This window comes from Schistocerca nitens, chromosome 10, assembly GCF_023898315.1.
Source record: "Schistocerca nitens isolate TAMUIC-IGC-003100 chromosome 10, iqSchNite1.1, whole genome shotgun sequence".
Lineage (NCBI taxonomy): Eukaryota > Metazoa > Arthropoda > Insecta > Orthoptera > Acrididae > Schistocerca > Schistocerca nitens.
The window spans coordinates 31,831,069-31,844,650 of record NC_064623.1 but is presented as its reverse complement, the minus strand read 5'-3'; the positions used below and the strand labels follow the sequence as shown (position 1 = coordinate 31,844,650).

At 41.5% G+C, this 13,582-nt stretch overlaps 1 protein-coding gene across 4 annotated transcripts in view; it reads left to right on the top strand.

Annotated features, from left to right (window-relative positions):
- Window positions 1-13,582, top strand: part of LOC126210577 (zinc finger matrin-type protein CG9776-like) — a 268,553-nt gene that overhangs the window by 127,775 nt on the left and 127,196 nt on the right. For all 4 annotated transcript variants that reach the window (XM_049939841.1, XM_049939842.1, XM_049939843.1 and 1 more), the window contains one exon: window positions 2,447-2,546. In XM_049939841.1, coding sequence (XP_049795798.1) covers window positions 2,447-2,546 — 100 coding nt within the window. The remainder of the gene's footprint in view (window positions 1-2,446; window positions 2,547-13,582) is intronic.

Sequence of the window (13,582 nt, the reverse complement as noted above, 5' to 3'; positions counted from 1 at the left end):
TGTTATATGTTTGCTGCTCTCTCATTTAAATCCTGTCTGCCTAATAAACTACGAAACTAGAGTGAGACAACAGCAAACGCGGAAGAATATACATATCATGTCATGTTTATATTTGTATTATTCTTATGCCTAATAGTGATACAGTCAGAAATGAAGCACAGCAATTGACTAGATTTTTGAATCTAAGATGACTCTAATTTCTCTGCAGAATGTAATGTACTAAAGAGGTGTCTGCAAAGATTTTCAAACGGAGAAAAATTTTCACTAAACTCTCGTTCAGAACATCTTCTATCATACGCAGTGTATTATTTGGTTCTTGTTGATAATTATCAAAGAAAGCAGCAGTGTAAGTAACAACAAATTGCAGTCTCTTGCCATTGTTTCGCTAATGAGACGATTCCTCTCCTTTCTCTCTCTCTCTCTCTCTCTCTCTCTCTCTCTCTTTTTAAGCGGCAGTAGTACGCACAAAAGCAAGCCATGCCGCGAGCCGCGGCGGGCCGTAAACACGCACTACCAGAATGCGACAAACAATGCATGACACAGTACAGTAATGCATTTTCAGCTTAGAGTGACGTAAACACCTATAACAAAGAAAACGGCACTTATCAGATCAAAGAAAAGTAAGCAATCGATGCAAACCAGACGAAGCAAGTGAAAAAGGAAGGGTAACCATACAAATACGGACGGAGCGCCTGACGCATAGCAATGGCTACCTGGTAAAGCTTAACTGCTAAGGTTACGACTCGAACCAAACTACTGTAGCTGTATCGTCATTCATTCGACCTAAATTGTGTCTCATATTACAGTGGACCAACTTTGTTTCGATTTGGAGATGCGGCCTAAAACTTTTCTCTCCTCTTGAATTTAGAGTCTCAAATTTCAGGTGCGGCTTAGATTCAGGAAAATTTTTTTTCCTTGATTTTGAGTCTCATTTTTCAGGTGCGGCTTAGATTCGAGTGCGGCTTAGATTCGAGTAAATACGGTAAATTTCATAGAAATCTAGTACCATTGCACCTTGTACCACGAGTGATTACTGCAATAGATAGTGGTGCCATCACATCTCCTTCCGTGGAACAAATTGGAAACATTAATTTAAACTGAAAAAAATTACAGTTCAGAACATTAAAGCCTCGTTTTACAGCATTATTCTCAGTATTGTAGCAAATTTTTTTCTCATGCTCGTGTGGTAGCCTATTATGTAAAATTCTGCTGAAAATTGTGGTGTGTGTTACCTGAAATTAGATTTGAAGTTGGCTTACATTAGTCACTCACAAAAATTGCACAAACAAATAACAATAATTTTATTTTTTTAAATTAGGTCATCTGTGGGTTGGGCTCTTTACGTTATATTGGTTGATGTGTAAACAACCCGACTTGCTGTCGAGTTTGTTGTAACTGCTAAGCGTAAGATCAGTAGTAATAGTTAAAAATGATAATGTAGGTGAAGTACGAAATTGGCTGAGAAGCAGAGCAGATTAGTAAGACTGAAAGGTCATACAGAGCCTTATCAAATAGGTGGCATAAGATAAAATGTCTGGATGAGGACTATACTGAAAAACTGTTTGTAGTAGAAATGGTGGTGCGTTTGTGGAATCTGGAGCAAAATAAAGCTGTATTGACAAAAATACCTCTAACACTTACTCAGTGCCCATTACTAGTGGCACAAAAGCTGAGCATGAATTTTTTAACTGCTGAATTACTGATATCCTGATACATTATCGCAGATACCAGTATGCTGATATAGTTAACAAAGATTTGAAACATCTGCAATTCTTCTGTATGATTTCCAAGCAGGAAATGTGTTCAGTTTGAGGATTATATTCATGCTGAATGAAGGTGACCTCCAGATTTATAGTCCTAGCAATTTCAACTTTAGCTGACCAGTGGTGAAAGAGAAACGCGTGTTTCTCTCACCTCTGCCTCGTTTGGGAACAGTGTTGGTTTCTGTTATTTGTTGCGAACATCATTTGTTATCAACTTCCTGTAAGTAGTTAATTTTTAATCATATCTGCCAGATTTTTTATTATGTAAAATCCTTGGAATTATTTGCATGATGAAGCCTTGTTATTAAAGGAACATTGATTCTTTTCAGAGAAAGAGGAAACTTGAGAGTGAATTTTGATTCGAGATGGTCATCCACAGCTAAAAGAGGTGTTTTCCCAATCACTGTTTGCAGTTACTCTTAACTTGCATTTTCTGCTCCCAGGATTAAAATATTTAGTTGTTTCAACTGCATTGGAGGGTCATAAAGCAGATACCCTCACTTGATAGCGGTAACAGTGTTCGCAATTTATTTGCATTTGTTTATGTAAATATGTTGTGTGCTAGTATGTCTGTTAAAATTTAAATTTAATGTGCTTTGTGTGATTTTGCTTTTAATCTATCTGTTCGACTCCATCAAATTGCAGTATAACAATATGTATATATATATATTTTTTATATGTAGGAGCGAAAACTGGTGGATTTACCATGGCATAAGGTACAACAGGCAGAAGAAGTCTTGCCTACTATTGAAGGATTGCCATCTAAGCGAACACCGATAAAAGGTAAGAGAGATTATTGTCACAATATTGACTACCTACCTATCTGTCTGTTGAGCATTAGGTAGTTGTTGTTTTTCTACGAGGGATAGTTTTAAAATTTTAATCATTGCCTTAAAATAATAAAGTTATGTACTTCATGTTTGTTTTTCTGCAGTGCCGGTAAACACTGAAATCCCCAGAGCACAGTACTTTGCATGCAGCTAGAGGAACAAAACAAGATGGTGTAGCCTATTGATGAGTAGTACTGTGTGGTACTTTGTTTTCAGCAGCAGCATAAATGTTGTAGCTGTGTGTGGCCAATCCTGATGACTTCTTCAGCCATCTGGATTGACTTGACACAGCTGCGACATTTCAACTGCTGCTGAAATTACTGCACAATACTACTCTTAATCAGTAGGCTACACCATTTTGTTTGTTCCTCTAGCAGCATGCTTACAGTACTGTGCTGTGGAGATTTCAGTGTTTACCAGCACCGCAGAAAAATAAACATGATGTATGTAGATTTATTTATTTGAAGCAATGATGAAAACTAACTACCCTTTGTATATTTGAGTGTTGAAATTTTGTGACCGTCTGTAATAGAGGGAAAAGAGGACATTACCGTGGGCTCAGTTATTAGATTTGCTATTTTGAGAGTCTTTTGTCTGCTGCTACTCAGAACTATTAGGAGGGTTTATCAGCACTCGTACCAGTCAAGCACTGCGTGCAAAAGGTGGGAATCCGTGTTCGAGCTGTGAAACTTCTACACATGTTTTGAGCATGGCCCAGTAAATAGAAATGTCTCCCTCATATTAATTCACAGCTTGCCTGTTTGAGCTTCCTTTGGGGTGTTCAGAAGTCTGTCCTTGTGTTTGATGTTATTAGACAGTGAGTGAGATGATACTGAGATAAAGGCATTGTACTCGCATCGATGTCCCTAATTATGCTGAGGTTTATAACCTCTCTCCAGCCATCCGGATTTGGCAGTTCTTTTACTTCCTCACATCACTTAACGTTAATCTGAGGATAATTCGTTTGTGTAGGACACAAGCAATTCCTTTGCTTATCCTTGTCCTTTTCAAGCTCACAGTTTACCTGGTCATCTCCTTGTCAATAGGACATTAGATTAGATTTGATTTGATTCAGTTTTTATACCATAGACCCAAAAAATGAGATGATTCTTGTGGGTGTGGAACATGTCAGAACTCTTTTATCTTCCGTACTCATTTCCTTTGAGTTTTTAGGTAATACCATTTCAGTACTGGCTTGTGGTGAGCCTGTACTACATATTTCTTGTAGCTGCATGTTGCCTCCTCTGTTGAAAGTCAGTTTGCCAGCATTCATCTTCACACTGTGCTCATTGTTCCTTCCAAATTCCAAAAACAGCAGTATTTTCAACTTGATAGTTGTCATCACCTAAAAGCTCCTTGCAGCCATGTAATGTTGTAATGCTCGCTTTCCTAACACATTTACTGACAATCTTGTGCATACAAAAACCCATTCCAAACCTACTATGACAAAAAAGGCTATGATTTCCTTAACCCTTTCCGCAGATTCCTTTTGCTGCCCCTATGGTGCAATACAATGTTCTCGGGTTTCTCACATCAGTCTGCAGTGTATCCGTGGTGTTTTAGCAGGCACATTCTCTCTTTCCAGTTTCGTCTTTTAGTGAGTGCTGAAGTCTCACAGTCTGTCAAATGGACATAATTTATATTGACACAACGAGCAACCTGAGAAGATTGTGTCACATCGATATACTTCGAGAATCTTCATTTGAGTATGCTCCTGGGTTGGTTTTTCGTAGATCTCCCTGTCTCTGCAGTTCACTTGTTCGGAATTATGAAACCCTTAAGTATCCAGTTTATCGTGTGTGTTCTTTATTCACCAATTCTTATTTGGTACCACAAGTCACAATACTAATGTCCAGCTCCAGTATCCATGGTCACCAAAGTTTCAACAAATTAGTGTTCAAACTGTTACTAATACACTTTTTAAAATGGGTCTCTTCCTTAACTTGCAATTCACTTGGAAGAATAATTCAAAGAAATTGCAATTAACTTTTTCATTTAGCAGAATATGCTTCATCCTACAATAAAACTTTTGAAAATCAAGTAGTTTTTTTCTTATTTCATGGATGAAACCAAACACAATGTGAATCACCTGTCGTAATCATTCTTGTAGATTCGAGTTCACTGAGATAAATCTGAGTAAAGTGTCAGACAATCTCCTGTCAGAAAATAAACATGAAGCAAGTGATTGACATATGTCATACTGGTACCCCTATTGGCAGGAATTTATGACACTGTTGGGGAATCTCTGGCTGCTTGTCAGTAATGGCATAGAATCTAATACAGCATTATTTTCCCATTATAAGCATACTTGATCAGTGCTTTCCCATGACTGTCATCAACAGTATTACGCAAAAATCAAATCCCAATTTCTTCACAATGTCTCATTCGTTTTGTCACCAGAGCTGCACCACTAATTTTCTGCTGCATGTTCAGTGGTCTCTAAGTTTAGTACAGAATTTATGCTTTGCAAATCTTACAAAATAGGGGGAGTGGAATTTCTGATTATGATGTGCACCTAACACATACTCTGTGCTGCCCATTGTCAAAGTCAGATGTGCCTTACATGTGATTTTCAAAGTTTTTCTGCATACTGAATATTCCGTGATATTTCATGATTGCAGCCAGTTGAAGCCTATAACTTGAAATATTTTGGCTGCCTAGTACAACCAAAATGTTGTGGCAAGATGCTGACATTTTGTGGCTGCAATTTTTAAATGTCTTGGAGTGTGCCTGATGTCTTTGTTAACGATAATTTGCAAGGGCGGTAAGCTAAGACGTGTAGGTGGAGCAGTTGAGTAAAATTATTTCCTTAGAGGGAGAAAAAGAAATTGTTTGTTTTCTGTGTGAGGCTTGGGGTACAATATTAGGTACAAATTATTCAGTGTTAGCGAAAATAGCAATTAAACTGTGTTATAATCAGGCAAATAGCTAATGCTCCGGTGTGGTGCTTTGTTGTTAGATTGGACGTTGCGTATATAAGCCGTCAGGTTGTTGTTATGTAGAATTTCTTTTTCTGAATATAAGTGTATGACTGTAAGAAGGTTTCAAATTTGTATTGATACGGAACGGTGAGTACTGAATTAAGTTTTACTGTTATTACTAGTTATTTTTTAAAGTTTAATGTATGTAAATTGTGTTCAAAAAGCTCTGTAGAGTGTTCAAACCTCATTGTACTTATTTATTTTTTTCCATCCTGCTGGACTAATGACATCATTATGTTGCTATACCATTATGAGTTACCATATTTGACTGGAAGAAGAATTGTGCAGAACAGTACTCAGTTGCATCGCTGTGTGTCTATTGATCGGAAGAGAGTGAACGAGAGAGAAATGTTAAGTTTTTGTTGCTGTACCTCTAAATGGAAGACAAGATATAACTTTTTTGTGAAGTTTTTCCTGTTGTTCATTGTACTGTGTGAGAGCATAAGTGAAGTTAGTTAAAAAGGAAAGGAAACCAAAATTGAAGAGAAGAAGACAAAACTGTGTCAGTGAAGTTCTATAACAAAAGATATTGCATATAAATTGAATGTTTTGTTTTTATACAATCTTCAATGGGTACATTTAGATTTCTTCTTGTACAAAATAAGTGTTTTACATATGTATGTGGCTGTATCTATGTGTAATATCAGACATATTACTGTAAATGACTGTATAACTTTGCATTTTGATCAATAAAGATCTTGCCCTCCTCATATTCAAGAAGTTGAAACTGTAACACAGTTTCAGCATATTCTATGTTGGATTTTGGATTTGTTGTTGTTATATCTTTTGTGCCTCCTTCCCTCCCACACTCCCTTATTTTATTTTCCTTTGTGGTATTTTGTCTGTCTAGAAATGACAAAAATTAATCCCATTTCATAGTCTTTGGTAATTCATACTGACACCTTTTTCTGGAGAGAATGTTATTTATTCCACAATCACTGTAAGTGCACAACATTTATGACCTACCTGTAGGAAAAATGGTAGTCTATTCAGAAAGTTGATAGGATGTGCAGATATTTCTGTATAAATAACACTTGATTAGGTGTTTTGTACATCACCAGTAGTTCAACGTTCCACTGCTAAAAATGATTCATCTTCTCTCATCAGCTCCAACATAGAGTTAAAATATGTTTCAAAAAGTCATTCTTTATTATTTCATATCCTTGATTTCGGTTTAGCAAATGTGTATGTCGTTCCAAGATGTGATTCCCTAGTTGCATCAGAGCCATGTGTACTACATGAGAGAGCATAAACTGTTAAAAAATATGAAACTTGAGTTTCTCTTCACGTATAAAATGTTCAAATCACTTACGGGAATGCAACCAGGTGGTATCTTTGACAAGTACCAATATTTCACAGGTTTTTACTCGATCGTGTTCAAGACATGTCAACACTTTGAAATATCAGCAGTTGTTGAAAACTTCACTCAGCTTCATTCCTGTAAGTTCTTCACACATTTTATACGGCGGGAGAAACTCAAGTTTCACATTGTTGACCTTCGCAGGAAGGGAATGTATTATTGCTTGCAGAAGTTAAATAAACTTTGTTGTAGGAGAGTGAGATTGCACTGTGTGCTTTTCTTTTTGTGATCGTGCTGAGAACATAATGTCATTCCAACATTTGCCAAAGTTTTGTGTGATATTAATTCCCAGAGTGCTAATCGCAACAAGCAATGCACTGTTTTAGCGCTTGTTCGTGAAAGCGTCCATTGTAGTTCCTGACAGTAGGTGTTTGTTTCGAATAATAGTTTTGGCTTCATGTGATGATTGCTTAAAAATTTTCTTTACATGGTTAGATGGTGTCCCTCAGTCATGGTCTGGGAATGTCGTTTTGCTACTGCACGGCATTTGACTAAGTTGGAACTTTTCAGTGACTCTTGAGTGTAATACTACATTTCAACATTCTGTAATCAATCTCATGAAGAAAGCTTTGGACGATGCAGCTTCTCTGTTATGGAAATGTTTAAACTTTACACCTATGCTCAATCATTTCCCGCTTCTTGATTTTACAAGTCCTGTCAAACAGGCTGTTTTTAAACTACCTTCTGATGCACTAGAGAAGATTGGGAGAGCAGTTTGTCATGTGTTCACTGGGGCTCCTATGCCCAAGGGTAATACTAAAGCATCTGAGACCATCAAAAGTCATAATTCTTATTGTTTTGTCCCCCTAGATTTTAAACCATCCCGATAATCCACATTGGGCTTTCTCTTAGGCTGGTTATCAGTAACATTGGTGCTCAGGCATGCTGTGTAGCAAAACACCTCGATACTCTGGTTAGCCCACTAGTAGGTCAGGATGTACATCACCTTCAGAACCCAACGAATTTCCTACATCATGTAGGGAGACTGCATTTGAATGACTCTGATATTTTAGTAACAATATTATGAAAAGGATAGTTGTTACTCACCATATAGTGCTAGTGCTGAATCACAGATAGGCACAACAAAAGGACTGTCACAAAATAAGCTTTCGGCCAACAATGTGTTTGTCAAAAAGGGCCACACACACACACACACACACACACACACACACACACACACACACACACAGAGAGAGAGAGAGAGAGAGAGAGAGAGAGAGAGAGAGAGAGAGAGAGAGAGAGAACACAGCACAGCACAACTCACATACACGACCACAGTCTCTTGCAGTTGACGCCAGACTCTGAGCAGCAGCAATGCATGTTGGGAGAGGCAACTGGGTGGAGGTAAGTAGGAGGCTGGTATGGGGAGGTTGGGGATGGTGAAATGCTGCTGGGTAGCATGCAGGGATGAGATGGAGAGAGGGTGATCCACCCCCACTGCCCCCAAATCACCACCTGTTAACTTTACAGAATTTCTTAACATTGAACGTTGTCTCACCATCATTTCCCAAATCCTTCAATATCCAAACTAAACTTAGATCAGCAGAAAGAACCGCAGTCTACCACCTAAAAACTGATACTGATCTTATAATCCTACCTGTGGACAAAGGCTCCACCACCGTTGTTTTGAACCACAAGGATTAGCTGGCAAAAGGACTCCATCAGCTGTCAGATACATCCACCTGCAAATCCTCCCACAGTGACCTTATTCCAGAAATCGAGCAGGATCTCCAGTCTCTCTTCAAATCTTTAGGCTCATTCCAGAACCTCTCCCTGGAGTAGTCTCTCTCTCTCCTATGGCTCCATGCACTCCTACCTTCTACATGCTTTCAAAAGTCCATAAACCCAACTACCCAGGATGCCACATTGTGGCTGATTACTGTGCTCTCGTAGACCAACACCTTCAACCGGAACCTACTCACCTGTATAAAAGATACCAACCATTTCCTCCACCAACTCACCACAGTTCCTGTTCCCTTACCACACGATGCCCTGCTCATTACCATTGCTGCCGCCTCCCTTTATATTAACATCTCTAATGCTCATGGCCTTACCCCTGTTGAACACTACCTTTCCCATCGCCCAACAGATTTCAAACCAACAACCACCTTCTTAGTCACCATGGCCAACTATATCATCACCCACATTTACTTCTCCCTTGAAGGCATTACCTACAAAAAAATCCAGGCTACACCTATAGGCACCCACATGGCACCATCTTGTGCCAACCTATTCATGGGCCATCTAGAGGAATCCTTCCTAAACACCCACAATCCTAAATCCATCACCTGGTTCAGATTCCTTGATGACACCTTTGTGATCTGGATCGAGGGTGAGGACACCCTATCCACATTCCTCCAGAACCTAAACAGCTTCTCCCTCATTAGCTTCACATGGTCCTACTCAGCTCAACAAGCCACCCTCCTAGATGTTGACCTCCACCTCAAAGATGGCTACATCAGTACCTCCGCCCATATCAAAGCTACTAACCACCAGCAATACCTCCACTTCGACAGCTACCACCCATACCATATCAAGAAGTCCCTTCCGTACAGCCTAGCCACCTGTGGCCATCACATCAGCAGTGACGAAAGTCCCTCTCAAAATATACCGGTGGTCTCAGTGACCTTAATTATCCTCCCATCCTTGTACAAAAATAACTCTCCCTGCCTTATCATTCCAGTCTCCCACATCCTCCCAACACCCCACTGTCCAGCCAGAGAGGAGCATTCCCCTCGTAACTCAGTACCATCCAGAACAGGAGAAACTGAATTACATTCTCTGCCAGGGTTTCGATTACCTCTCGTCGTGCCCCCGAAATGAGAAATGTCCTGCCCACTATCCTTCCCACCCCTCCCACAGTGGTATTCTGCCGTCCACTCAACCTACACAATATACTCGTCCATCCTTACACAAACCCTGCTCCCAATCCCCTACCTCATGGCTCATACCCATGTAGTAGACCTAGATGCAAGACCTGTCCCATACATCCTCTTACCACCACCTACTCCAGTCCAGTCACTAACATCACCTATCCCATCAAAGGCAGGGCTCCCTGTGAAACCAGTCATGTGATTAACAAGCTAAGCTGCCACCACCGTCCTGCATTCTATGTAGGCGTGACAACCAACAAGCTGCCTGTCTGCACAAATGGCCACCGACAAACTGTGGCCAAGAAACAAAAGGACCACCCTGTTGCTGAGCATGCCGCCCAACGCAACATCCTTCATTTCAATGACTGCTTCACAGCCTGTGCCGTATTGATCCTTCCCACCACCACCACCAGCCTCTCTGTATTGCACAGGTGGGAACTCTCCCTGCAATGTATCCTATGCTCCTGTAACCCTCCTGGCCTCAAGCTTCATTAGTCATTGTTCTCACCCATCTAGCCCCTTCCCTGCTCCCATTCCAGCACTATAACCCCTGTAATCCACCAGCCAATCCAGTCTCTTTACTTCTCTCCTTTTTTGCTACCCCCCTCCCCTGCCCTCCATCTAACCACCCAACTGCACCTAGCTGCCCTACCCTCTTTCCACCTCATCCCTGCATTCTTCCCACCAGCAATTCACCATCCCACACCCCACCCCACCCTGCTATCCCCCCCCCCCTCTGCCTCAGCCTCATCCTTTCCCCCATCCAGTTGCCTCTCCCATCATGCCTTGCTGCTGCTGCTGCTCGTAGTCTGGATTCAGCTGTCAGAGACACTGGTCATGTGTCTGCAAGTTACTTTGTGTGTGTGTGTGTGTGTGTGTGTGTGTGTGTCTCTTCTGTTTTTGACAAAGGCCTTGTTGGCTGAAAGCTTATTTTGTGACAGTCTTTATGTTGTACCTATCTGCTACACAGCATCTCCACTGTATGGTGATTAACAGCTATCCCTTTCCATAATATTGTTACATTTCATCCTAGATTTTCCATTATTTGACACTTTAGTAAGTTTTTGCTGTGGACTCTCTTCGCACATATTCCTCAGTCTGATTCATTGTGGTTAATTGAGGTTAGATTTTGTGCTGAAATAACCAACCTATTTTAACATGTGTTGACTTCCAGTTGTTTTTTATTCTGCAACAAGTTACTATGGACTGACAGATGGAGTTGTGATGAGGAGCCCTTTGCCACCTATTATTGACAACATATTTTATGAAAAACACACCCTGGAGTTGGCAGCATTTGAACCTGCCTTCTTTTTCAGATACATAAGCAATACTTTCATTGTTTCGTCTCATGGAAGTGAGAATTTGAGTGGCTTTTTAGTACATCTGAATTCAATCCACCCAAATATTCACTTCACAGTGGAGGTGGAAAGGGGTTGCCATATTCCCTTCCTCAGCATGGTGGTGAGGATGAAGCTTGATTGTACATCCAGACATGCTGTTTGCAGGAGCCAGCTCACACTGATTTGTACTGTCAGACCGCTAGTTGTCACTGTCTGGGCCATATCAGCTCAGACACTGAAAATTTGTCAGCTGTGTTAGCCCACCTTGAGTCACATATTGCTAGAAGTGTTATAGTGAAAGACATCTAAGTTAATTTCTGCAGTGTTAATGCCCATAAACCTGCTCGAAAGGATGGTCAGCTTTAGATTATGTTGGGTACTCGAATCTCGGGGCCTTTTGTCCCCGTGTCATTGTGGTTTCCAGTCAGGGTGATCTCGAACTGACCATTTATTCCGATTGGAATCAGACATCCGAAAGGCTTTTACTCACCACCAGCACCTTGTCGCAGTCTTCTTTGACCTACATGAGGCGTATGACATGGCTTGGCGCCATCACATTTTTGTTACCCTCCACGGCTAGGGCTTGCTTGGTCCTCTTCAGATTTTTATCCGTGAGTTTTAATCTCACTGTCTCGTCCGGGTTCGAGTTGGCACTTCACTCAGTGCCCCTCAGATTCAGGAGAATGGTATCCCGCAAGGTTCTGTTTTAAGTGTCACACTCTTCCTTGTTGCCATCAATGGGCTTGCGACCTCTGTTGGGCCTCTGGTTACCCCGGCATTGTATGTTGCCGATTTTTGCATCTGGTGCAGCTCCCACATGGTAGTATCTGTTGAGTGCCAGTTCCGAGGCACCATCCGACAGGCCTGTGTGTGGGCCACCACCCATGGCTTCTAGTTTTCTCCCTCCAAAATGTGAGTGATGCATTTTTGTCCTCAACCCACCATACACCCCAATCCAGAACTTTATTTAGGTAACCAGCAACTCAGCGTTGCAGTCCAGTCCCGTTTCTTGAGCCTTATTTTTGATAACAAGCTGACATGGCTGCCTCACATTCGCCACCTAAAGACTACATGTATGTGGATGCTTAATGCTCTTACCTCCTGGCCCCCACATCTTGGGGTGCAGACCGTTCCACTCTTCTCCATCTGTATCATGCTCTGTTCTTTCCCAGACTAGAGTATGGTAGTCAGGTTTATGGCTCACCAGCTCCTTCCACTTTTTAAACTCCTTTATCCTGTCCATCATTATGGGGTGTATCTGGCTATTGGTGCCTTTCGCCATAGTCCTGTTGATAGTATCCTCACGGAAATGGGGATTCCCATTCTACACGTCCGACGGAGCCAACTTATTGCTTCGTATGCAATCGCCTTTCACCATTTCCCTGACCATCTTGTGTACCTTGTGCTTTTCGCCAATAACGGACATTTCCATCCTGACACCATCTCATGGGTAATATTGCCAGGTGGCATGCGTCTCACTTCCCTCTGTTGGGATGTCCATCTCCAATCACTGGACTGCGCCTCGTGTCTTTCCTCCCATACCCATACCACCCCCCCCCCCCCCCAGGTGGGACCTAGACCACAGATTAGAACCGATCTATTCCAGGGTCCTAAGATCTCTGTCACTTCTATGGTTTTCTGGCAGAGTTCCAAGGTGCCACCATCTTTTACACTGATGGGTCGAAGATAATCTATAAGGTGGGATACACTTTCACATTTCCTACTGGCTTCGATCGCCATTTATTATCGGGATCATGTAGTATGTTCACAGCAGAGCTTCTAGCCATTCAAGGGGCCCTTCTTTTTGTTTCTCAGGTGTGTTAATTTTTTCAGACTCCATGAGCAGCCTGCAAGCTATTGATCAATGCTACTCTCCTCTCCCTCTAATGTCTGCTATCCATGACCTCCTCTCTGCCCTTGCTCGTGCCACCTGTTCAGTCATCTTTTCTGGGTTCCAAGTCTTGTGGGCATCCCAGGGAATGCACTGGCTCACCGTTTTGCCAGAGAAGCAGATACTTACCCCATTTCCTTTCATGATTCCAGCTGTGGATATGCAGATCTACGTCAAATCTCTCTTTGCCCAAAAGTGGAATGCCATCTGGAGCATTACTGCCCATAATAATAAACTCCGCACAATCAAGGAGTCTACTGCAGTTTGGCGCTCTTCTTTCTGCTCCTCTCAGAAGGAGTCCACTGTTTTACGCCGTTTATGCATTGGTCATACCTGGTTCACTCATTGTTTCCTCCTACATAACGACCCATCTCCACAGTGTTGTTGTGGAGCCAGACTGACGATACCTCACATATTGGTGAACTGTCCCCTTCTTTTGGCCCTTTGTGTTAAGTATAGTCTTTCCGATTCCTTAAATTTAATATTAGCAGGTGATCCACAGATGGTTAGACTGGTCCTCGGTTTCCTCTGTCAAAGTGATTTT